This window comes from Nerophis lumbriciformis, linkage group LG02, assembly GCF_033978685.3.
Source record: "Nerophis lumbriciformis linkage group LG02, RoL_Nlum_v2.1, whole genome shotgun sequence".
Lineage (NCBI taxonomy): Eukaryota > Metazoa > Chordata > Actinopteri > Syngnathiformes > Syngnathidae > Nerophis > Nerophis lumbriciformis.
Window position 1 is genome coordinate 8487831 of NC_084549.2, and position 23834 is coordinate 8511664.

Genomic DNA, 23834 nt, shown 5'->3' on the forward strand with positions numbered 1-23834 from the left:
GGAAAGTATGATAATATACTGTAATTTTTTTTTTTGCAATATTGGATACTATTAAAGTTTAAAAGGAATGCAATTTCAAGCAGTACATATATTCTTTCTGTCAAAATGAAAAAAATCTATTACGTTTAGTGAGAAAATATTAAGTACTTTGACACATCATTTCCAGGCTAGATAAAATGATGTCGCGGGCCAGATCTGGCCCCCGGGCCTTGAGTTTGACACCAGTGCTTTAGAGTAATATGACTTGAATATGACTTGATCATGAATTGATTTACGAAAAACTTATTCGGGTGTTACCATTTAGTGGTCAATTGTACGGAATAGTACTGTACTGTGCAATCTACTAATAAAAGTTTCAATCAATCACTAAAGTAAAAGTAAGAAGTAGTCATCCACATTGGAACTTGAGTTCAAATAAGTATTCAGGGAGAAAATGACTTCAGTACTGAGTAACTTCTGATTTATTTAGTTGCTATTTTCAATGGTACTGCTCTTCAACCAGAGTGTGTGTAGGTGTGCATGTAAGAGAGAGACTGCTACCGCGTGTACTGAGCCTTGTCTCGTCAGACTGCAGGTCACATAAGGCCATCCTTATTTTTTTATCGTCTATGGTTTCAGTTCAAAACTAACTGTCAGAAGTGGGATTCGAACCCACGCCTCCAGGGGAGACTGCGACCTGAACGCAGCGCCTTAGACCGCTCGGCCATCCTGACCTATAAACAACTTGTCAAGACGGTACAGGCGGTGGGGGTTGGGCGCTGCTGCCTTTTATCAGTTGTTGAATGCTCTGGCTTTACTCGCTTTGCAGCTGCTGCTCACAAATGTTGAATAAAATATTGATTAAATGATAATGTTTGTTGGCAGCTAACAACATACTTGTACTTACCCGCCATCTCAACTTGCTGACCCTAACCAGCTGTAGCAGCTTAAAACGTAACGAACCTGACATCTGATCTTACGTAACCAACCAGACGCTGTGAGCCAGCCACGACCCGTTCTAAAAATACCTCCTGGGGTCAGCTGAACGCTCGCTCCCATGCCGGTATTCCTTACACCTGCAGATCAGGTCACATGCTGAAATAACAATGTTTACGTATGTTCTAAAAATACCGTCACGTATTGCTTTATAAACAAACTAATAACGTATCAAGCAGAGGTGGGACCAAGTCATTGTTTTGCAAGTCACAAGTAAGTCTCAAGTCTTTGCCCTCAAGTCCGAGTCAAGTCCCGAGTCAAGACAGGCAAGCCCCGAGTCAAGTCCAAAGTCAAGACTGGAAAGTCTCAAGTCAAGTCCTAAGTCCTGCATTTTGAGTTTCGAGTCCTTTCAAGTCCTTTTAACCACAGACTAATATATTAACACAGATTGTGTATGCTTTTCAAATGCTGTATTTATTTATTAAAACAAGTGCATTTTAAATTGCAGGAAAGAAAATTGTGCTGACATTGCACTTTATAATAGCACTATTAACCAGTCATTTTAAACATTAACTCATTCCTTTACAGAACAAACACATTGAATCAAATCAAATCAAATCAACTTTATTTATAAAGCACATTTAAAATTTACCACAGGGGTAGCCAAAGTGCTGTACAATGAGCAGGTTAAAAGATAAAACGAGTACCGAGCAAACACAACACAACACAAACAGAACACGATAAAAAATAAATAATTAAAATAGAATTAATAAAAACATAAAAACATAAAAACAGGATCACAGCAGGTGTAAATTGAAAAATAAAGTGCAAATGTACTTATTTGTAAAAAAGTGTTAACATTGAAAAAACATGACATATACGTGAACATAACAAAAAAGTTGTACTTTTTATATGTCAGGGCCCTATGCTGCATTGCATTTGCAAAAGACCAAATTAGCCAAGAGTCTGTCAGTCATTTGTGCACGATGGGGGCGTAGTATGATGCCACCATGGCTGAAAACTCGCTCCACTGGAGCACTGGAGGCAGGCACTGCCAAGACTCTCATGGCCACTCGGAACAGTGAAGGAAGAGTCTTCATGTTCAATGCCCAGAACAAAAGGGGGAGAGAGTTTTTTTGGGTTGGTGCACTACTTGTAAGTGTATCTTGTGTTTTTTTATGTTGATTTAATTTAAAAAAAAATAAAAAATATTTCTTGTGCGGCCCGATACCAATCGATCCACGGACCAGTACCGGGCCGCGGCCCGGTGGTTGGGGACCACTGAGGTAAACAACCAACAGTATGTCAGAAAGCTAGCTAAAACGGTACACATATTCATAATATAGTATACATTTTAACTGACCTTTATTTTACTATTTTTGTCTTTTTTTTAGGTGGCTAAAATAAGCGGTGCTGCTGACCGCCGTCTAACGTTACGTGTGATATATTGACTAACGTAACCCTGCTTAAAAAAATCACTGAACAAAAAGTATGAATAAGGTAGTGAACTGCAACAGATTCCCGTGTTTGCAATAACTTTATAACGTTAGCAGTGAGTTTACAGCCTCACTGATTTAACTACACAGCAAATAAAAGTCACGTTACTTAGCCAATAAACGTTATCTTACATTCAAAACTTACCGTTCTTTGTGCAACTTCAAATGCCAGACGAAGTTGGAAGTTGTTGCCTCTCCATCAGTAATTTTCGAACCGCATGTGTTGCATACTGCAAACTGTTTTGTGTTGACCACCTCGTAATTTTTATACCCAAACGAAATTATTTTAGGCATCATTTTTTGTTCACTGGCGTGTGGTTTGGACATGTCTTCTTCGTTGGTTGTCCTGCAATTTGATTGGATGAATGCTGTGTGATGAAAACAAAGTAGATCTAATTTGATTGGCTGTTGTACTGAGACCACACCAGCTGACACACGCAACGCTGATAGACAAGTACACAATGAAAAATACAGAGCGCTCCTGAATAACTTTTTCATCTTTGGGTTTTGGGGAAAGTAGCAAGTCATGTCAAGTCATGTCAATTCAAAAGGCTCAAGTCCAAGTGAAGTCACAAGTCATTGATGTTAAAGTCTAAGTCGAGTTGCAAGTCTTGTTAAAGTTAAAGTACCAATGATTGTCACACACACACTAGGTGTGGCGAGATTATTCTCTGCATTTGACCCATCACCCTTGATCACCCCCTGGGAGGTGAGGGGAGCAGTGGGCAGCAGCGGTGGCTGCGCCCGGGAATCATTTTTGGTGATTTAACCCCCAATTCCAACCCTTGATGCTGAGTGCCAAGCAGGGAGGTAATGGGTCCCATTTTTATAGTCTTTGGTATGACTCGGCCGGGATTTGAACTCCCAACCTACCGATCTCAGGACGGACACTCTAACCACTAGGCCACTGAGTAGGTCATTTTGTCAAGTCGAGTCTAAAGTCATCAAATTCATGACTCGAGTCTGACTCGAGTCCAAGTCATGTGACTCGAGTCCACACCTCTGGTATCAAGTAGTGATGGGTTGATGAGGCGTCATGAAGCTTTTCGACACATTGCAAAACTGTATTGATACTGTGTCGATACTGTGTCACTAAATACTGACATCTGCTGGACATTAAAAATCCCTACAGGCAACCTATGGACCGACTCAACTGACACTGATTTTATGACCTAGTACAGGGGTCGGCAACCCGCGGCTCTAGAGCCGCATGCGGCTCTTTAGCGCCGCCCTAGTGGCTCTCTGGAGCTTTTTCAGAAATGTATGAAAAATGGAAAAAGATGAGGGGAGAACAATCTATTTTTTGTTTTAATATGGTTTCTGTAGGAGGACAAACATGACACAAACCTCCCTAATTGTTATAAAGCACACTGTTTATAATAAACATGCTTCACTGATTCGAGTATTTGGCGAGCGCCGTTTTGTCCTACTAATTTTGGCGGTCCTTGAACTCACTGTAGTGTGTTTACATGTATAACTTTCTAGGGCGTGTTTTATGCCACTTCTTTTTCTGTCTCATTTTGTCCACCAAACTTTTAAGGTTGTGCATGAAAGGTGAGTTTTGTTGATGTTATTGACTTGTTGGAGTGCTAATCAGACATATTTGGTCACAAGCTAATCGATGCTAACATGCTATTTAGGCTAGCTATATGTACATATTGCATCATAATGTCTCATTTGTAGCTATATTTGAGGTCATTTAGTTTCCTTTAAGTCCTCTTAATTCAATTTATATCTCATGACACACTATCTGTATGTAATATGGCTTTTAATTTTTTGCGGCTCCAGACAGATTTTTTTTTTGTATTTTTGGTCCAATATGGCTCTTTCAACATTTTGGGTTGCCGACCCCTGACCTAGTATATACAATAATATAAACCAAGTCATTGTATTTCATTTAAATAAAAATATTTATTTTATTTTATTTATTTTATATATTTATTATTTTTTAGATACAGTCAATAAATAATGTGAACATGTATCATAACATGGGAATGTAAGAGAACGTGTTGTGAATGAGGATGCTTGTGGACTGGGAAATTATTATTTATTTTTTTACACATTTTTATTTTTTTTAAAAAACAGTTTTTCCAATGTATTACATTTTAGACGCTTTCTCTTCTTAGTTATTATTTCTCCGGCTGCAGAAAAGACCTGCTCACAGGGCACAGAGGAGGCGTCAGTGCGACACAGTTCGCGTATCGGTCACGTGACCAAAACAGCTCATGATCGGTCACGTGACTTTCTAAACGCGGTACGCGCACCGACACAGGGTTTTGCTTTATGAGCTCGACGCATGCGCCAATGCATCGGTGTTGCCGGACCCATCACTAGTATCAAGTTATTGACATACTGAAGGTTGGGTTGGGTTTATGTGCTGGAGGTTTTGTGTCTGTGTAGTGCAGTGTTTTTCAACCTTTTCGGAGGCACACCACCAGCAGAAATCACTAAAAAAACGAAACTCAGTTGACAGTAAAAAGTAGTTGTTGCAATTTTTGGATATAACTTTAAACCATAACCAACCATGCATCAATATAGCTCTTGTCTCAAAGTAGGTGTACTTTCACCACCTGTCACATCACACCCTTACTTATTTTGTATTTTTTGCTGTTTTCCTGTGTGTAGTGTTTTAGTTCTTGTCTTGCGCTCCTATTTTGGTGGCTTTTTCTCTCTTTTTGGTATTTTCCTGTAGCAGTTTTATGTTTTCCTTTGCGCGATTCTTCCCGCATCTGCTTTGTTTTAGCAATCAAGAATATTTCAGTAGTTTTTATCCTTCTTTGTGGGGACATTGTTGATTGTCATGTCATTTTCGGATGTACATTGTGGACGCCGTCTTTGCTCCACAGTAAGTCTTTGCTGTCGTCCAGCATTCTGTTTTTGTTTACTTTGTAGCCAGTTCAGTTTTAGTTTTGTTCTGCATCGCCTTCCCTAAGTTTCAATGCCTTTTCTTAGGAGCACTCACCTTTTGTTTATTTTTGGTTAAAGCATTAGACACCTTTTTACCTGCACGCTGCCTCCTGCTGTTTCCGACAAGGAATCAATAAAGTACTATCCATCTATCTCGGATTTACATTGTGGACGCCGTCTTTGCTCCACAGTAAGTCTTTGCTGTCGTCCAGCATTCTGTTTTTGTTTACTTTGTAGCCAGTTCAGTTTTAGTTTCGTTCTGCATCGCCTTCCCTAAGTTTCAATGCCTTTTCTTAGGAGCACTCACCTTTTGTTTATTTTTGGTTAAAGCATTAGACACATTTTTACCTGCACGCTGCCTCCCGCTGTTTCCGACAAGGAATCAATAAAGTACTATCTATCTATCTATCTATCTATCTGCAAAGTAATTAGCTACCGGCTGCCACCTACTGACATGGAAGAGTATTACACGGTTACTCTGATGAGCTTTAGACAACACCGACACCCAACAACAACACATCATTTGCAGACTATAATTACTGGTTTGCAAAAAAATATTTTTAATCCAAATAGGTGAATTTAGATAATATCCCACGGCACACCAGACTGTATCTCACGGCACACTCAGTGGTTGAAAAACACTGGTGTAGTAAGTAGTCGGTTGAAACGGGGTTAAGAATGTGGAACCCCTCATTTATGTAATCGGCAGAAAGTTGACACGTTTACTCGAAACAGTGAGATACAGAGAGAGAGGCAATTTTCTTTGTTGTCCTCTGCTAAAGTACAAAACATGTTGGTTGACACAACACATTGCTATGTTCACACTGGAGGCTGGTTTCACAGGAATATATGCTTTAGTACTGTTTATTTACCACACAAATAAAATGTTCAGTCCTCGGTTAATGTGGATTAGATGTCTTGTTAGGTTCAGTTAATCGGTGGAATGTCGTGCTTGATATCCATTTGATCTTGTCTTTAAAGAAATTACATGTCAGGATTTAATTTAGGCCAGAGAGTGAAAAAAAGCTGTTGTCAGAAGTGGGATTCGAACCCACGCCTCCAGGGGAGACTGCGACCTGAACGCAGCGCCTTAGACCGCTCGGCCATCCTGACCCATGCTACAAGTTTGTCACGCCATCAGAATTAGCTGGCGGTGGAACACTGGTGGGTTGGGTGGTGCCTCTTATTGAGTTGCAGACGAGCTGCTGCTTGTGAGGAGAGGTCACCAGTTGTGTTGTTGTTTTCAGACGTTTGTTTTTAGCCCATTTTAGGAGTAAATTAAATGCAAAATCACACAATTATTTGTTAGCAACTAGCGGTGTACTCATAGGGTATCACAAAGGTAATGTCTGTCAGAGTTGGGATTTGAATGCATAAATACTGTTTGTGCTAGACTATGTATTGTGAGTGTCACAAAAGAACATGCTGTCAGAAGTGGGATTTGAACCCACGCCTCCAGAGGAGACTGCGACCTGAACGCAGCGCCTTAGACCGCTCGGCCATCCTGACATATGTTTGATAAATATTTGATAGAGGAGTGATTAGATGAGAGAGTAAAACGAGGGACTTTGGTATTTCCTGACTTCTACTGTATCGTGTGCGGTATGGTATGAACAGGTCCACCCACGTGGGGTATTAGACTACTGCTGGGGGTCAAAAATGTTTTGTTGTAAGAAGTACAATGCCTCATTTCGTAGAGTCCCGACAAGAACTGTTGGAAGACCTCTGCTTTTGTGAAAGTGTGTTTGTTTACCACATACTTAGAGTCCCGATACCGTCTGTGCTTGTTCCAATAAAACTTATATGTTGTCAGAAGTGGTATTTGAACCCACGCCTCTAGAGGAGACTGCGACCTGAACGCAGCGCCTTAGACCGCTCGGCCATCCTGACATTCTGTCAACATGTATTTGATATAGGAGTAATTGCATGATGTCTATATAACGCACACAAATTCAGTCAGGAGGGACTTTGATATTTCCTGACTTCTACTGTACCGTGCATGGTATAGTATGAACAGGTCCACCCACATGGGGTTTTAAAGTAGTGCAGAGAGTCAAAAAGGTTTTGTTGTAAGAACTGGAATAACTCATTTCGTAGAGTCCCAACAAGAACTTTTGGAAGACCTCTGCTTTTGTGAAGGTGTGTTTGTTTACCACATACTAAAAGTCCCGATATCGTTTGTGCTTGACGAGGGATTGTTCCAATAAAACTAATATGTTGTCAGAAGTGGGATTTGAACCCACGCCTCCAGAGGAGACTGCGACCTGAACGCAGCGCCTTAGACCGCTCGGCCATCCTGACATATGTTTGATAAATATTTGATAGAGGAGTGATTAGATGAGAGAGTAAAACGAGGGACTTTGGTATTTCCTGACTTCTACTGTATCGTGTGCGGTATGGTATGAACAGGTCCACCCACGTGGGGTATTAGACTACTACTGGGGGTCAAAAAGGTTTTGTTTTAAGAAGTGGATTGCCTAATTTTGTAGAGTCCCAACAAGAACTGTTGGAAGACCTCTGCTTTTTTAAAGGTGTGTTTGTTTACCACATACTAAAAGTCCCGAGACCGTCTGTTTTTGTGTTAGACGAGGGATTATAGCAACAGAAATGATATGCTGTCAGAAGTGGGATTTGAACCCACGCCTCCAGAGGAGACTGCGACCTGAACGTAGCACCTTAGACCGCTTGACCATCCTGACATCTGTTTGATAAATATTTGATAGAGGAGTGATTACATGAGAGAGTAAAACGAGGGACTTTGGTATTTCCTGACTTCTACTGTATCGTGTGCGGTATGGTATGAACAGGTCCACCCACGTGGGGTATTAGACTACTGCTGGGGGTCAAGAAGGTTTTGTTGTAAGAAGTGGATTGCCTCATTTCGTAGAGTCCCAACAAGAACTGTTGGAAGACCTCTGCTTTTGTGAAGGTGTGTTTGTATACCACATACTTAGAGTCTCAATATTGTTTGTGCTTGACGAGGGATTGTTGCAATAAAACCTGTGTGTTGTCAGAACCGGGATTTGAACCCACGCCTCCAGAAGAGACTGCGACCTGAACGCAGCACCTTAGACCGCTCGGCCATCCTGACATCTGTTTGATGAACATTTGATAGAGGAGTGATTACATGAGAGAGTAAAACGAGGGATTTTGGTATTTCCTGACTTCTACTGTATCGTGTGCGGTATGGTATGAACAGGTCCACCCACGTGGGGTATTAAACTACTGATGGGGGTCAAAAATGTTTTGTTGTAAGAAGTACAATGCCTCATTTCGTAGAGTCCCGACAAGAACTGTTGGAAGACCTCTGCTTTTGTGAAAGTGTGTTTATTTACCACATACTTAGAGTCCCGATACCGTCTGTGCTTGTTCCAATAAAACCTATATGTTGTCAGAAGTGGGATTTGAACACACGCCTCCAGAGGAGACTGCGACCTGAACGCAGCGCCTTAGACCGCTCGGCCATCCTGACATTCTGTCAACATGTATTTGATATAGGAGTGATTACATGATGTCTATATAACGGCCATCCTGACATCCTTTTGTAATATATTTGATAGAGTGATTACATGAGGGCTGTAAAACGAGGGACTTTAGTATTTCCTGACTTCTACTGTACCGTGTGTGGTATGGTATGAACAGGTCCACCCACATGTGGTTTTAAAGTAGTGCAGAGAGTCAAGAAGGTTTTGTTGTAAGAAGTGGAATGCCTCATTTCGTAGAGTCCCAACAAGAACTGTTGGAAGAGCCTTAGACCGCTCGGCCATCCTGACATCCGTTTGATAAATATTTGATAGAGGAGTGATTACATGAGGGAGTAAAACGAGGGACTTTGGTATTTACTGACTTCTACTGTATCGTGTGCGGTATGGTATGAACAGGTCCACCCACGTGGGGTATTAGACTACTGCTGGGGGTCAAAAAGGTTTTGTTTGAAGAAGAGGAATGCCTAATTTTGTAGAGTCCCAAAAAGAACTCTTGGAAGACCTCTGCTTTTGTAAAGGTGTGTTTGTTTACCACATACTTAAGAGTCCCGATATCGTTTGTGCTTGACGAGGGATTATTGCAATAAAACCTGTTTGTTGTCAGAAGTGGGATTTGAACCTACGCCTCCAGAGGAGACTGCGACCTGAACGCAGCGCCTTAGACCGCTCGGCCATCCTGACATATATTTGATAAATATTTGAAAGAGGAGTGATTACATGAGAGAGTAAAATGAGGGACTTTGGTATTTCCTGACTTCTACTGTATCGTGTGCGGTATGGTATGAACAGGTTCATCCACATGGGGTTTTAAAGTAGTGCAGAGAGTCAAAAAGGTTTTGTTGTAAGAAGTGGAATGCCTCATTTCGTAGAGTCCCAACAACAACTGTTGGAAGACCTCTGCTTTTGTGAAGGTGTGTTTGTTTACCACATACTAAATGTCCCGAGATCGTCTGTGCTTGTGTTTGACGAGGGATTATAGCAACAGAAATGATGTGCTGTCAGAAGTGGGATTTGAACCCACGCCTCCAGAGGAGACTACATGATGTCTATATAACGGCCATCCTGACATCCTTTTGTAATATATTTGATAGAGTGATTACATGAGGGCTGTAAAACGAGGGACTTTAGTATTTCCTGACTTCTACTGTACCGTGTGTGGTATGGTATGAACAGGTCCACCCACATGTGGTTTTAAAGTAGTGCAGAGAGTCAAGAAGGTTTTGTTGTAAGAAGTGGAATGCCTCATTTCGTAGAGTCCCAACAAGAACTGTTGGAAGAGCCTTAGACCGCTTGGCCATCCTGACATCCGTTTGATAAACATTTGATAGAGGAGTGATTAGATGAGAGAGTAAAACGAGGGGCTTTGGTATTTCCTGACTTCTACTGTATCGTGTGCGGTATGGTATGAACAGGTCCACCCACGTGGGGTATTAGACTACTGCTGGGGGTCAAAAAGGTTTTGTTTTAAGAAGTGGATTGCCTAATTTTGTAGAGTCCCAACAAGAACTGTTGGAAGACCTCTGCTTTTGTAAAGGTGTGTTTGTTTACCACATACTTAGAGTCCCAATATCGTTTGTGCTTGACGAGGGATTATTGAAATAAAACCTGTTTGTTGTCAGAAGTGGGATTTGAACCCACGCCTCCAGAGGAGACTGCGACCTGAACGCAGCGCCTTAGACCGCTCGGCCATCCTGACATTCTGTCAACACGTATTTGATATAGGAGTAATTGCATGATGTCTATATAACGCACACAAATTTAGTCAGGAGGAACTTTGATATTTCCTGACTTCTACTGTACCGTGTATGGTATGGTATAGTATGAACAGGTCCACCCACATGGGGTTTTAAAGTAGTGCAGAGAGTCAAAAAGGTTTTGTTGTAAGAACTGGAATGCCTCATTTCATAGAGTCCCAACAAGAACTTTTGGAAGACCTCTGCTTTTGTGAAGGTGTGTTTGTTTACCACATATTAAAAGTCCCGATACCGTCTGACGAGGGATTGTTGCAATAAGTCCTGTGTGTTGTCAGAAGTGGGATTTGAACACACGCCTCCAGAGGAGACTGCGACCTTAACGCAGCGCCTTAGACCGCTCGGCCATCCTGACATCCGTTTTCTTTTATTTGATAGAGGAGTGATTACATGACGGCTGTGTAACGAGGGACTTTGGTATTTCCTGACTTCTACTGCACCGTGTGTGGTATGGTATAGTATGATCAGGTCCACACACGTGGGGTTTTAAAGTAGTGCTCGGGGTCAAAAAGGTTTTGTTGTAAGAAGTGGAATGCCTAATTTCGGAGAGGTGTGTTTGTTTAACACATACTTAGAGTTCCCATATCGTTTGCGCTTGACGAGGGATTATTGCAATAAAACCTGTGTGTTGTCAGAAGTGGGATTTGAACCCACGCCTCCAGAGGAGACTGCGACCTGAACGCAGCGCCTTAGACCGCTCGGCCATCCTGACATCCGTTTGAAGAACATTTGATAGAGGAGTGATTACATGAGAGAGTAAAACGAAGGACTTTGGTATTTCCTGACTTCTACTGTATCATGTGTGGTATGGTATGAACAGGTGCATCCACATGGGGTTTTAAAGTAGTGCAGAGAGTCAAAAAGGTTTTGTTGTAAGAAGTGGAACGCCTAATTTTGTAGAGTCCCAACAAGAACTGTTGGAAGACCTCTGCTTTTGTGAAGGTGTGTTTGTTTACCACATACTAAAAGTCCCGAGGCCGTCCGTGCTTGTGTTTGACGAGGGATTATAGCAACAGAAATCATGTGCTGTCAGAAGTGGGATTTGAACCCACGCCTCCAGAGGAGACTGCAACCTTAACGCAGCGCCTTAGACCGCTCGGCCATCCTGACATTTTCTCACGATGAATTTTATAGAGGAGTGATTGCAGGATGTCTACATAACGCACACAAATTCAGTCAGGAGGGACTTTGATATTTCCTGACTTCTACTGTACCGTGTGTGGTATGGTATGAACAGGTCCATCCACATGGGGTTTTAAAGTAGTGCAGAGAGTCAAAAAGGTTGTGTTGTAAGAACTGGAATGCCTCATTTCGTAGAGTCCCAACAAGAACTGTTGGAAGACCTCTGCTTTTGTGAAGGTGTGTTTGTTTACCACATACTAAAAGTCCCGATACCGTCTGTGCTTGTGTTTGACGAGGGATTATAGCAACAGAAAATATTTGGTGTCAGAAGTGGGATTTGAACCCATACCTCCAGAGGAGACTGCGACCTGAACGCAGCGTCTTAGACCGCTCGGCCATCCTGACATCCGTTTGAAGAGCATTTGATAGAGGAGTGATTACATGAGAGAGTAAAACGAGGGACTTTGGTATTTCCTGACATCTACTGTACCTTGAGCCGTATGGTATGAACAGGTCCACCCACGTGGGGTATTAAACTACTGCTGGGGGTCAAAAAGGTTTTGTTGTAAGAAGTAGAATGCCTCATTTCGTAGAGTCCCGACAAGAACTGTTGGAAGACCTCTGCTTTTGTGAAGATGTGTTTGTTTACCACATACTTAGAGTCTCGATATCGTTTGTGCTTGACGAGGGATTATTGCAATAAAACCTGTGTGTTGTCAGAAGTGGGATTTGAACCCACGCCTCCAGAGGAGACTGCGACCTGAACGCAGCGCCTTAGACCGCTCGGCCATCCTGACATATGTTTGATGAATATTTGATAGAGGAGTGATTAGATGAGAGAGTAAAACGAGGGACTTTGGTATTTCCTGACTTCTACTGTATCGTGTGCGGTATGGTATGAACAGGTCCACCCACGTGGGGTATTAGACTACTGCTGGGGGTCAAAAAGGTTTTGTTTTAAGTAGTAGATTGCCTAATTTTGTAGAGTCCCAACAAGAACTGTTGGAAGACCTCTGCTTTTGTGAAGATGTGTTTGTTTACCACATACTTAGAGTCTCGATATCGTTTGTGCTTGACGAGGGATAATTGCAATAAAACCTGTGTGTTGTCAGAAGTGGGATTTGAACCCACGCCTCCAGAGGAGACTGCGACCTGAACGCAGCGCCTTAGACCGCTCGGCCATCCTGACATATGTTTGATGAATATTTGATAGAGGAGTGATTAGATGAGAGAGTAAAACGAGGGACTTTGGTATTTCCTGACTTCTACTGTATCGTGTGCGGTATGGTATGAACAGGTCCACCCACGTGGGGTATTAGACTACTGCTGGGGGTCAAAAAGGTTTTGTTTTAAGAAGTGGATTGCCTAATTTTGTAGAGTCCCAACAAGAACTGTTGGAAGACCTCTGCTTTTGTGAAGGTGTGTTTGTATACCACATACTTAGAGTCTCAATATTGTTTGTGCTTGACGAGGGATTATTGCAATAAAACCTGTGTGTTGTCAGAATTGGGATTTGAACCCACGCCTCCAGAGGAGACTGTGACCTGAACGCAGCGCCTTAGACCGCTCGGCCATCCTGACATCTGTTTGATGAACATTTGATAGAGGAGTGATTACATGAGAGAGTAAAACGAGGGATTTTGGTATTTCCTGACTTCTACTGTATCGTGTGTGGTATGGTATGAACAGGTCCACCCACGTGGGGTTTTAACTACTGCTGGGGGTCAAAAATGTTTTGTTGTAAGAAGTACAATGCCTCATTTCGTAGAGTCCCGACAAGAACTGTTGGAAGACCTCTGCTTTTGTGAAAGTGTGTTTGTTTACCACATACTTAGAGTCCCGATACCGTCTGTGCTTGTTCCAATAAAACTTATATGTTGTCAGAAGTGGGATTTGAACCCACGCCTCCCGAGGAGACTGCGACCTGAACGCAGCGCCTTAGACCGCTCGGCCATCCTGACATTCTGTCAACATGTATTTGATATAGGAGTAATTGCATGATGTCTATATAACGCACACAAATTTAGTCAGGAGGGACTTTGATATTTCCTGACTTCTACTGTACCGTTTATGGTATGGTATAGTATGAACAGGTCCACCCACATGGGGTTTTAAAGTAGTGCAGAGAGTCAAAAAGGTTTTGTTGTAAGAACTGGAATGCCTCATTTCGTAGAGTCCCAACAAGAACTTTTGGAAGACCTCTGCTTTTGTGAAGGTGTGTTTGTTTACCACATATTAAAATTCCCGATACTGTCTGACGAGGGATTGTTGCAATAAGTCCTGTTTGTTGTCAGAAGTGGGATTTGAACCCACGCCTCCAGAGGAGACTGCGACCTTAACGCAGCGCCTTAGACCGCTCGGCCATCCTGACATTCTATCAAGATCAATTTTATAGAGGAGTGATTGCATGATGTCTATATATTGCACACAAATTCAGTCAGGAGGGACTTGGATATTTCCTGACTTCTACTGTACTGCGTGCGGTATGGTATGAACAGGTCTATCCACATTGGGTTTTAAAGTAGTGCAGAGAGTCAAAAAGATTGTGTTGTAAGAACTGGAATGCCTCTGATTCGTAGAGTCCCAACAAGAACTGTTGGAAGACCTCTGCTTTTGTGAAGGTGTGTTTGTTTACCACATACTAAAAGTCACGAGATTGTCTGTGCTTGTGTTTGACGAGGGATTGTTGCAATAAAACCTGTGTCTTGTCAGAACCGGGATTTGAACCCACGCCTCCAGAGGAGACTGCAACCTGAACACCGCACCTTAGACCGCTTGGCCATCCTGACATCAGTTTGATAAGCATTTGATAGAGGAGTGATTACATGAGAGAGTAAAACGAGGGACTTTGGTATTTCCTGACTTCTACTGTATCGTGTGCGGTATGGTATGAACAGGTCCACCCACGTGGGGTATTAGACTACTGCTGGGGGTCAAAAAGGTTTTGTTGTAAGAAGTAGAATGCCTCATTTAGTAGAATCCCGACAAGAATTGTTGGAAGACCTCTGCTTTTGTGAAGGTGTGTTTGTTTACCACATACTTAGAGTCTCGATATCGTTTGTGCTTGACGAGGGATTATTGCAATAATACCTGTGTGTTGTCAGAAGTGGGATTTGAGCCCACGCCTCCAGAGGAGACTGCGACCTGAACGCAGCGCCTTAGACCGCTCGGTCATCCTGACATATGTTTGATAAATATTTGATAGAGGAGTGATTAGATGAGAGAGTACAACGAGGGACTTTGGTATTTCCTGACTTTTACTGTCCCGTGTGTGGTATGGTATGAACAGGTCCACCCACATGGGGTTTTAAAGTAGTGCAGAGAGTCAAAAAGGTTTTGTTGTAAGAACTGGAACGCCTCATTTCGTAGTGTCCCAACAAGAACTGTTGGGAGACCTCTGCTTTTGTGAAGATGTGTTTGTTTACCACATACTTAGAGTCCCGATACCGTCTGGGCTTGTGTTTGATGAGGGATTATAGCAACAGAAATGAAGTGCTGTCAGAAGTGGGATTTGAACCCACGCCTCCAGAGGAGACTGCGACCTGAACGCAGCGCCTTAGACCGCTCGGCCATCCTGACATCTGTTTGATTAATATTTGATAGAGGAGTGATTACATGAGAGAGTAAAACGAGGGACTTTGGTATTTCCTGACTTCTACTGTATCGTGTGCGGTATGGTATGAACAGGTCCACCCACGTGGGGTATTAAACTACTGTTGGGGGTCAAAAAGGTTTTGTTGTAAGAAGTAGAATGCCTCACTCATTTCGTAGAGTCCCAACAAGAACTGTTGGAAGACCTCTGCTTTTGTGAAGGTGTGTTTCTTTACCACATACTTAGTCCCGATACCGTCTGTGCTTGACGAGGGATTGTTACAATAAAACTTATGTGCTGTCAGAAGTGGGATTTGAACCCACGCCTCCAGAGGAGACTGCGACCTGAACGCAGCGCCTTAGACCGCTCGGCCATCCTGACATCCGTTTGAAAACCATTTGTTAGAGGAGTGATTACATGAGAGAGTAAAACGAAGGACTTTGGTATTTCCTGACTTCTAGTGTACCGTGTGTGGTATGGTATGAACAGGTCCACCCATGTGGGGTATTAAACTACTGCTGGGGGTCAAAAAGGTTTTGTTGTAAGAACTGGAATGCATAATTTCGTAGAGTCCCAACAAGAACTGTTGGAAGACCTCTGCTTTTGTGAAGGTGTGTTTGTTTACCACATACTTAGAGTCCCCATATCGTTTGCGCTTGACGAGGGATTATTGCAATAAAACCTGTGTGTTGTCAGAAGTGGGATTTGAACCCACGCCTCCAGAGGAGACTGCGACCTGAACGCAGCGCCTTAGACCGCTCGGCCATCCTGACATATGTTTGATAAATATTTGATAGAGGAGTGATTAGATGAGAGAGTAAAACGAGGGACTTTGGTATTTCCTGACTTCTACTGTACCGTGTGTGGTATGGTATGAACAGGTCCACCCACAAGGGGCTTTAAAGTAGTGCAGAGAGTCAAAAAGGTTTTGTTGTAAGAACTGGAATGCCTCATTTCGTAGAGTCCCAACAAGAACCGTTGGAAGACCTCTGCTTTTGTGAAGGTGTGTTTGTTTACCACATACTTAGAGTCCCGATATCGTTTGTGCTTGACGAGGGATTGTTGCAATAACACTAATATGTTGTCAGAAAGGGGATTTGAACCCACGCCTCAAGAGGAGACTGCGACCTGAACGCAGCGCCTTAGACCGCTCGGCCATCCTGACATCCGTTTGAAGAACATTTGATAGAGGAGTGATTACATGAGAGAGTAAAACGAGGGACTTTGGTATTTCCTGACTTCTACTTTATCGTGTGCGGTATGGTATGAACAGGTCCACCCACGTGGGGTATTAAACTACTGCTGGGGGTCAAAAAGGTTTTGTTGTAAGAACTGGAATGCATCATTTCGTAGAGTCCCAACAAGAACTGTTGGAAGACCTCTGCTTTTGTGAAGGTGTGTTTGTTTACCACATACTTAGAGTCCCGATATCATTTGTGCTTGACGAGGAATTGTTGCAATAAATCCTGTGTGTTGTCAGAAGTGGGATTTGAACCCACGACTCCAGAGGAGACTGCAACCTTAACGCAGCGCCTTAGACCGCTCGGCCATCCTGACATTCTATCATGATGAATTTTATAGAGGAGTGATTGCATGATGTCTGCATAACGCACACAAATTCAGTCAGGAGGGACTTTGATATTTCCTGACTTCTACTGTACCGTGTGTGGTATGGTATGAACAGGTCCACCCACATGGGGTTTTAAAGTAGTGCAGAGAGTCAAAAAGGTTTTTTTGTAAGAAGTTGAACGTCTCATTTCGTAGAGTCCCAACAAGAACTGTTGGAAGACCTCTGCTTTTGTGAAGGTGTGTTTGTTTACTACATACTAAAAGTCCCGAGACCGTCCGTGCTTGTGTTTGACGAGGGATTCTAGCAACAGAAATGATGTGCTGTCAGAAGTGGGATTTGAACCCACGCCTCCAGAGGAGACTGCGACCTGAACGCAGCGCCTTAGACCGCTCGGCCATCCTGACATCCGTTTGAAGAACATTTGATAGAGGAGTGATTACATGAGGGCTGTAAAACGAGGGACTTTGGTATTTCCTGACTTCTACTGTACCGTGTGTGGTATGGTATGAACAGATCCACCCACGTGGGGTATTAAACTACTGCTGGGGGTAAAAAAGGTTTTGTTGTAAGAAGTAGAATGCCTCATTTCGTAGAGTCCCGACAAGAACTGTTGGAAGACCTCTGCTTTTGTGAAGGTGTGTTTGTTTACCACATACTGAGAGTCCCGATATCATTTGTGCTTGACGAGGAATTGTTGCAATAAATCCTGTGTGTTGTCAGAAGTGGGATTTGAACCCACGACTCCAGAGGAGACTGCAACCTTAAAGCAGCGCCTGAGATTGCTCGGCCATCCTGACATTCTATCACGATGAATTTTATAGAGGAGTGATTGCATGATGTCTACATAACGCACACAAATTCAGTCAGGAGGGACTTTGATATTTCCTGACTTCTACTGTACCGTGTGTGGTATGGTATGAACAGGTCCACCCACATGGGGTTTTAAAGTAGTGCAGAGAGTCAAAAAGGTTTTGTTGTAAGAAGTGGAACGTCTCATTTCGTAGAGTCCCAACAAGAACTGTTGGAAGACCTCTGCTTTTGTGAAGGTGTGTTTGTTTACTACATACTAAAAGTCCCGAGACCGTCCGTGCTTGTGTTTGACAAGGGATTATAGCAACAGAAATGATGTGCTGTCAGAAGTGGGATTTGAACCCACGCCTCCAGAGGAGACTGCGACCTGAACGCAGTGCCTTAGACCGCTCGGCCATCCTGACATCCATTTGAAGAACATTTGATAGAGGAGTGATTACATGAGGGCTGTAAAACGAGGGACTTTGGTATTTCCTGACTTCTATTGTACCGTGTGTGGTATGGTATGAACAGATCCACCCACGAGGGGTATTAAACTACTGCTGGGGGTAAAAAAGGTTTTGTTGTAAGAAGTAGAATGCCTCATTTCGTAGAGTCCCGACAAGAACTGTTGGAAGACCTCTGCTTTTGTGAAGGTGTGTTTGTTTACCAAATACTTAGTCTCGATAACGTTTGTGCTTGACGAGGGGTTATTGCAATAAAACCTGTGTGTTGTCAGAAGTGGGATTTGAACCCACGCCTCCAGAGGAGACTGCGACCTGAACAGAGCGCCTTAGACCGCTCGGCCATCCTGACATATGTTTGATAAATATTTGATAGAGGAGTGATTACATTAGAGAGTAAAACGAGGGCTTTTGGTATTTCCTGACTTCTACTGTACCGTGTGTGGTATGGTATGAACAGGTCCACCCATGTGGGGTATTAAACTACTGCTGGGGGTCAAAAAGGTTTTGTTGTAAGAACTGGAATGCATCATTTCGTAGAGTCCCAACAAGAACTGTTGGAAGACCTCTGCTTTTGTGAAGGTGTGTTTGTTTACCACATACTTAGAGTCCCGATATCCTTTGTGCTTGACGAGGGATTGTTGCAATAAAGCTAATATGTTGTCAGAAGTGAGATTTGAACCCAAGCCTCCAGAGAAGACTGCGACCTGAACGCAGCGCCTTAGACCGCTCGGCCATCCTGACATTCTGTCAACAAGTATTTGATATAGGAGTGATTGCAGGATGTCTGCATAACGCACACAAATTCAGTCAGGAGGGACTTTGATATTTCTTGACTTCTACTGTACCGTGTATAGTATGGTATGAACAGGTCCATCCACATGGGGTTTTAAAGTAGTGCAGAGAGTCAAAAAGGTTTTGTTGTAAGAAGTGGAACGCCTCATTTCGTAGTCCCAACAAGAACTGTTGGAAGACCTCTGCTTTTGTGAAGGTGTGTTTGTTTACTACATACTAAAAGTCCCGAGACCGTCCGTGCTTGTGTTTGACAAGGGATTATAGCAACAGAAATGATGTGCTGTCAGAAGTGGGATTTGAACCCACGCCTCCAGAGGAGACTGCGACCTGAACGCAGTGCCTTAGACCGCTCGGCCATCCTGACATCCATTTGAAGAACATTTGATAGAGGAGTGATTACATGAGGGCTGTAAAACGAGGGACTTTGGTATTTCCTGACTTCTATTGTACCGTGTGTGGTATGGTATGAACAGATCCACCCACGAGGGGTATTAAACTACTGCTGGGGGTAAAAAAGGTTTTGTTGTAAGAAGTAGAATGCCTCATTTCGTAGAGTCCCGACAAGAACTGTTGGAAGACCTCTGCTTTTGTGAAGGTGTGTTTGTTTACCAAATACTTAGTCTCGATAACGTTTGTGCTTGACGAGGGGTTATTGCAATAAAACCTGTGTGTTGTCAGAAGTGGGATTTGAACCCACGCCTCCAGAGGAGACTGCGACCTGAACACAGCGCCTTAGACCGCTCGGCCATCCTGACATATGTTTGATAAATATTTGATAGAGGAGTGATTACATTAGAGAGTAAAACGAGGGCTTTTGGTATTTCCTGACTTCTACTGTACCGTGTGTGGTATGGTATGAACAGGTCCACCCATGTGGGGTATTAAACTACTGCTGGGGGTCAAAAAGGTTTTGTTGTAAGAACTGGAATGCATCATTTCGTAGAGTCCCAACAAGAACTGTTGGAAGACCTCTGCTTTTGTGAAGGTGTGTTTGTTTACCACATACTTAGAGTCCCGATATCCTTTGTGCTTGACGAGGGATTGTTGCAATAAAGCTAATATGTTGTCAGAAGTGAGATTTGAACCCAAGCCTCCAGAGAAGACTGCGACCTGAACGCAGCGCCTTAGACCGCTCGGCCATCCTGACATTCTGTCAACAAGTATTTGATATAGGAGTGATTGCAGGATGTCTGCATAACGCACACAAATTCAGTCAGGAGGGACTTTGATATTTCTTGACTTCTACTGTACCGTGTATAGTATGGTATGAACAGGTCCATCCACATGGGGTTTTAAAGTAGTGCAGAGAGTCAAAAAGGTTTTGTTGTAAGAAGTGGAACGCCTCATTTCGTAGTCCCAACAAGAACTGTTGGAAGACCTCTGCTTTAGTGAAGGTGTGTTTGTTTACCACATACTAAAAGTCCCGAGATCATCTGTGCTTCTGTTTGAGGGATTATAGCAGCAGAAATTATGTGCTGTCAGAAGTGGGATTTGAACCCACGCCTCCAGAGGAGACTGCGACCTGAACGCAGCGCCTTAGACCGCTCGGCCATCCTGACATTCTGTCAACACGTATTTGATATAGGAGTGATTGCAGGATGTCTATATAACGCACACAAATTCAGTCAGGAGGGACTTTGATATTTCCTGACTTTTACTGTACCGTGTGTGGTATGGTATGAATAGGTCCACCCACATGGGGTTTTAAAGTAGTGCAGAGTCAAAAAGGTTGTGTTGTAAGAACTGGAATGCCTCATTTCGTAGAGTCCCAACAAGAACTGTTGGAAGACCTCTGCTTTTGTGAAGGTGTGTTTGTTTACCACATACTAAAAGTCCCGATACCGTCTGTGCTTGTGTTTGACGAGGGATTATAGCAACAGAAAATATTTGGTGTCAGAAGTGGGATTTGAACCCACGCCTCCAGAGGAGACTGCAACCTGAACGCAGCGTCTTAGACCGCTCGGCCATCCTGACATCCGTTTGAAGAACATTTGATAGAGGAGTGATTACATGAGAGAGTAAAACGAGGGACTTTGGTATTTCCTGACGTCTACTGTATCGTGAGCCGTATGGTATGAACAGGTCCACCCACGTGGGGTATTAAACTACTGCTGGGGGTCAAAAAGGTTTTGTTGTAAGAAGTAGAATGCCTCATTTCGTAGAGTCCCGACAAGAACTGTTGGAAGACCTCTGCTTTTGTAAAGGTGTGTTTGTTTACCACGTACTAAAAGGCCCGAGACCGTCTGTGCTTGTGTTTGACGAGGGATTATAGCAACAGAAATGATGTGCTGTCAGAAGTTTTTATCGTAATGTGATTTATGTAACTAATGTGTTGCTGTAGCTTGTTTACGTCAAATGCAGTCAGTAGTCATTTGTTCAACTTCTTTAGTCACACGTGTTCCTTAAGGTTCCATTTTAAGGTCCTCTCTGTTTCGTCATGTTCGCTATTCAACTGGTGGCCTGCGAGTTCAGTTCAAAAAATGTGTGAGGGCCTCACATTTTTGCACAATGTCCTTTAAAAGAGCAGAGCGTTCCTGTTACTCAATAGCCCAAAATCAGATGTCTACTGTAGAGGATGCTGGTTCTCCGGAATATACCAAATAAGACAAACAGTGAAATACCGGTTCTTAGCTTTCTGGAAATGTGGCCCTCAAAACAATTGAGTTGACTATTCCTGTGGTTGAGTGAGTACTGTTGCGTCTGACCAGTCTTCCTCTCAGGGAATACAAGTCACTGGTCAATCCCAGATTCTTTCAGATGACATATATGTTGAGTAAGAAGGACCATCAAGACAGAATAGGAATATTATCAAGTTTTACTAAAGCTTTAGGAAACCAGTCCGACAGTGCGCTAATACCAGCATCTCGAAGTGGTCTGAAAATCAAACGGGAAGAGACAACTTATTGAATACGAAAACAGCCCCCACCCTGCCCAGAAAGGAATACAGCCTCATTGTTCTAATACTGATAAGAACAAAGTGTACACATGGGAAAATATTAGCTGCTTTAAACATGACTATGAATAAAGAAAGAACTCTTAAATCTATATGCATTCTCTACAGTACATTCTTAGAGACAACAGGTCAGGAAAAAGAAACACTCCCAACAGTTTTGTTTGAATTCCTGCGCTTGTTTTGCAGTCGGCACGACGTGGGAGCACCTGGGCTTCGCCCTGGCCCTGAAGGTGCCCATCTTCATCGTCATCAGCAAAGTGGACCTGTGCGCGCGGTGCATCGTGGAGCGCACCGTGCGTCAGCTGGAGCGCGTTCTGAAGCAGCCGGGCTGCAACAAGGTGCCCATGTTGATCGCCAACACGGACGACGCCGTGGCGGCAGCGCAGCAGTTTGCCCAGTCGCCCAAGTATGGAAAGCCTCCGCAAAACATGTCACACCCGAAGCGAGGACTTTTTGTTGATCACCGCTCTCCCCCCACCCCGGCAGTATCACGCCCGTCTTCACCGTGTCCAGCGTGTCCGGAGAGAACCTGGACCTCCTCAAGGTCTTCTTCAACATCATCCCTCCTCTCAGCAACAGCAAGGAGCAGGAGGAGCTCATGCAGCAGCTGACCGAGTTTCAGGTGAGACAAGGTGAGTTGGAATGCCACTGAAGACGTTTGATTGATTGACAGATGATCTGTTGCAGGTGGATGAGATCTACACGGTGCCAGAAGTGGGGACGGTAGTGGGCGGTACTTTGTACAGGTTAGTATTACCGTATTTTTCGGAGTATAAGTCGCACCGACCGAAAATGCATAATAAAGAAGAAAAAAAACATATATAAGTCGTACTGGAGTATAAGTCGCATTTTTAGGGGAAATGTATTTGATAAAAGCCAACACCAAGAATAGACATTTGAAAGGCAATTTAAAATAAATGAAGAATAGTGAACAACAGGCTGAATAAGTGTACGTTATATGAGGCATAAATAACCAACTGAGAAGGTGCCTGGTATGTTAACGTAACATTATGGTAAGAGCATACCTGCCAACTACTCCGGTTTTCCCGTAATTAGTACGGTTTTCATCAACCTATTCCGGGTTACGGTTGCAGTGATAAAAAATACGGTTTTTCATTAATTAAAAAAATATATTTAAAAAAAAGTTTTATTCACGAAATCGCGTAACAACAATGACAATCGACACTGCTTCCCGTAACTTCCTATCGAGCCATTCCGAATGCCATGCGCGAGGCTATTTATAGCACCGCTGCCAAGCACGAGGCACCAGTTGCCCATTGTTTCCAAACGAGCGAACGATCATGGAATCAGCCGGAGAAAAATCGCAAACGAGTCTTAAACCGAAAAGAAAACTGCAGTCATTCCGTGAAGAATATTCAAAAGCCTATCCGGGAATAATTATCTGTTCCAAAAAGGGTGAAAACTACGCGAATTGCACCTTGTGCAGACAAGATTTTTCGATCGGACACGGAGGAATTAGCGATGTAAAAGACCACGTTGGGACAAAAAAACACAAGTCTAATGCCGTTGCTAGCGATACAAGTGGAAAACTTTCAACGTTTTTCGGATTTTAGCCACAAAAAGGTAATGACACCAATGTTATCTATTGGAATTGTTTAGTACTGTTATACTGTTAAAATTGTTTATACTATTTATGCTTTCAAGTCCAAGTTGAAGAAATCTTGTTAAATGTTGACAGCATAACTACCAAAATACAGAAGTATGTCCTTAATATTTTTTGCAGTGCTATTTCTGTTGAAAAGTTAAAATGATTACATTAGAGATGTGATGTGCCACTTTTCAAGTGTCTGATGGCTTAAATTAATTTTCATTAATTTTTCATATTTTGAATTCTTTTGAAAGGCTTACAAAAAAACTACATTTGAATTGTAATTCCATGCTATTGACAGGACTATTAATTTTAATGAAGTTAGCTTACCATGTTTACAGTATGATAATTGTGATAGAAATGTGAATTTTAGGCACAGAATATTT

The 23834-nt window shown here is 42.9% G+C and overlaps 1 protein-coding gene and 34 non-coding genes across 36 annotated transcripts in view; 1 reads left to right on the forward strand and 34 right to left on the reverse strand.

Moving 5' to 3' along the window:
- The window catches only part of gtpbp2a (GTP binding protein 2a), a 41451-nt gene that overhangs the window by 13836 nt on the left and 3781 nt on the right, over positions 1-23834 (forward strand). For both annotated transcript variants that reach the window (XM_061928920.1, XM_061928165.2), the window contains exons 7-9: positions 22026-22245; positions 22326-22461; positions 22527-22585. In XM_061928920.1, the coding sequence (XP_061784904.1) occupies positions 22026-22245; positions 22326-22461; positions 22527-22585 (415 nt within the window). The remainder of the gene's footprint in view (positions 1-22025; positions 22246-22325; positions 22462-22526; positions 22586-23834) is intronic.
- Positions 631-713, reverse strand: trnal-cag (transfer RNA leucine (anticodon CAG)). Its single transcript has one exon. It is a non-coding gene; the product is annotated as a tRNA-Leu (tRNA).
- Positions 6349-6431, reverse strand: trnal-cag (transfer RNA leucine (anticodon CAG)). The gene has a single exon. It is a non-coding gene; the product is annotated as a tRNA-Leu (tRNA).
- Positions 6745-6827, reverse strand: trnal-cag (transfer RNA leucine (anticodon CAG)). The gene has a single exon. It is a non-coding gene; the product is annotated as a tRNA-Leu (tRNA).
- Positions 7126-7208, reverse strand: trnal-cag (transfer RNA leucine (anticodon CAG)). Its single transcript has one exon. It is a non-coding gene; the product is annotated as a tRNA-Leu (tRNA).
- Positions 7537-7619, reverse strand: trnal-cag (transfer RNA leucine (anticodon CAG)). Its single transcript has one exon. It is a non-coding gene; the product is annotated as a tRNA-Leu (tRNA).
- trnal-cag (transfer RNA leucine (anticodon CAG)) lies at positions 7935-8017 on the reverse strand. Its single transcript has one exon. It is a non-coding gene; the product is annotated as a tRNA-Leu (tRNA).
- Positions 8327-8409, reverse strand: trnal-cag (transfer RNA leucine (anticodon CAG)). The gene has a single exon. It is a non-coding gene; the product is annotated as a tRNA-Leu (tRNA).
- On the reverse strand, positions 8708-8790 carry trnal-cag (transfer RNA leucine (anticodon CAG)). The gene has a single exon. It is a non-coding gene; the product is annotated as a tRNA-Leu (tRNA).
- Positions 9402-9484, reverse strand: trnal-cag (transfer RNA leucine (anticodon CAG)). Its single transcript has one exon. It is a non-coding gene; the product is annotated as a tRNA-Leu (tRNA).
- On the reverse strand, positions 10417-10499 carry trnal-cag (transfer RNA leucine (anticodon CAG)). Its single transcript has one exon. It is a non-coding gene; the product is annotated as a tRNA-Leu (tRNA).
- Positions 10827-10909, reverse strand: trnal-aag (transfer RNA leucine (anticodon AAG)). Its single transcript has one exon. It is a non-coding gene; the product is annotated as a tRNA-Leu (tRNA).
- trnal-cag (transfer RNA leucine (anticodon CAG)) lies at positions 11184-11266 on the reverse strand. The gene has a single exon. It is a non-coding gene; the product is annotated as a tRNA-Leu (tRNA).
- On the reverse strand, positions 11582-11664 carry trnal-aag (transfer RNA leucine (anticodon AAG)). The gene has a single exon. It is a non-coding gene; the product is annotated as a tRNA-Leu (tRNA).
- Positions 11999-12081, reverse strand: trnal-cag (transfer RNA leucine (anticodon CAG)). The gene has a single exon. It is a non-coding gene; the product is annotated as a tRNA-Leu (tRNA).
- trnal-cag (transfer RNA leucine (anticodon CAG)) lies at positions 12391-12473 on the reverse strand. The gene has a single exon. It is a non-coding gene; the product is annotated as a tRNA-Leu (tRNA).
- Positions 12783-12865, reverse strand: trnal-cag (transfer RNA leucine (anticodon CAG)). The gene has a single exon. It is a non-coding gene; the product is annotated as a tRNA-Leu (tRNA).
- trnal-cag (transfer RNA leucine (anticodon CAG)) lies at positions 13175-13257 on the reverse strand. Its single transcript has one exon. It is a non-coding gene; the product is annotated as a tRNA-Leu (tRNA).
- On the reverse strand, positions 13555-13637 carry trnal-cag (transfer RNA leucine (anticodon CAG)). Its single transcript has one exon. It is a non-coding gene; the product is annotated as a tRNA-Leu (tRNA).
- trnal-aag (transfer RNA leucine (anticodon AAG)) lies at positions 13965-14047 on the reverse strand. Its single transcript has one exon. It is a non-coding gene; the product is annotated as a tRNA-Leu (tRNA).
- On the reverse strand, positions 14775-14857 carry trnal-cag (transfer RNA leucine (anticodon CAG)). The gene has a single exon. It is a non-coding gene; the product is annotated as a tRNA-Leu (tRNA).
- On the reverse strand, positions 15173-15255 carry trnal-cag (transfer RNA leucine (anticodon CAG)). The gene has a single exon. It is a non-coding gene; the product is annotated as a tRNA-Leu (tRNA).
- On the reverse strand, positions 15567-15649 carry trnal-cag (transfer RNA leucine (anticodon CAG)). The gene has a single exon. It is a non-coding gene; the product is annotated as a tRNA-Leu (tRNA).
- trnal-cag (transfer RNA leucine (anticodon CAG)) lies at positions 15959-16041 on the reverse strand. The gene has a single exon. It is a non-coding gene; the product is annotated as a tRNA-Leu (tRNA).
- trnal-cag (transfer RNA leucine (anticodon CAG)) lies at positions 16351-16433 on the reverse strand. Its single transcript has one exon. It is a non-coding gene; the product is annotated as a tRNA-Leu (tRNA).
- On the reverse strand, positions 16743-16825 carry trnal-aag (transfer RNA leucine (anticodon AAG)). The gene has a single exon. It is a non-coding gene; the product is annotated as a tRNA-Leu (tRNA).
- trnal-cag (transfer RNA leucine (anticodon CAG)) lies at positions 17160-17242 on the reverse strand. The gene has a single exon. It is a non-coding gene; the product is annotated as a tRNA-Leu (tRNA).
- On the reverse strand, positions 17970-18052 carry trnal-cag (transfer RNA leucine (anticodon CAG)). Its single transcript has one exon. It is a non-coding gene; the product is annotated as a tRNA-Leu (tRNA).
- trnal-cag (transfer RNA leucine (anticodon CAG)) lies at positions 18361-18443 on the reverse strand. Its single transcript has one exon. It is a non-coding gene; the product is annotated as a tRNA-Leu (tRNA).
- Positions 18753-18835, reverse strand: trnal-cag (transfer RNA leucine (anticodon CAG)). The gene has a single exon. It is a non-coding gene; the product is annotated as a tRNA-Leu (tRNA).
- Positions 19168-19250, reverse strand: trnal-cag (transfer RNA leucine (anticodon CAG)). The gene has a single exon. It is a non-coding gene; the product is annotated as a tRNA-Leu (tRNA).
- On the reverse strand, positions 19559-19641 carry trnal-cag (transfer RNA leucine (anticodon CAG)). Its single transcript has one exon. It is a non-coding gene; the product is annotated as a tRNA-Leu (tRNA).
- trnal-cag (transfer RNA leucine (anticodon CAG)) lies at positions 19951-20033 on the reverse strand. The gene has a single exon. It is a non-coding gene; the product is annotated as a tRNA-Leu (tRNA).
- Positions 20363-20445, reverse strand: trnal-cag (transfer RNA leucine (anticodon CAG)). The gene has a single exon. It is a non-coding gene; the product is annotated as a tRNA-Leu (tRNA).
- trnal-cag (transfer RNA leucine (anticodon CAG)) lies at positions 20778-20860 on the reverse strand. Its single transcript has one exon. It is a non-coding gene; the product is annotated as a tRNA-Leu (tRNA).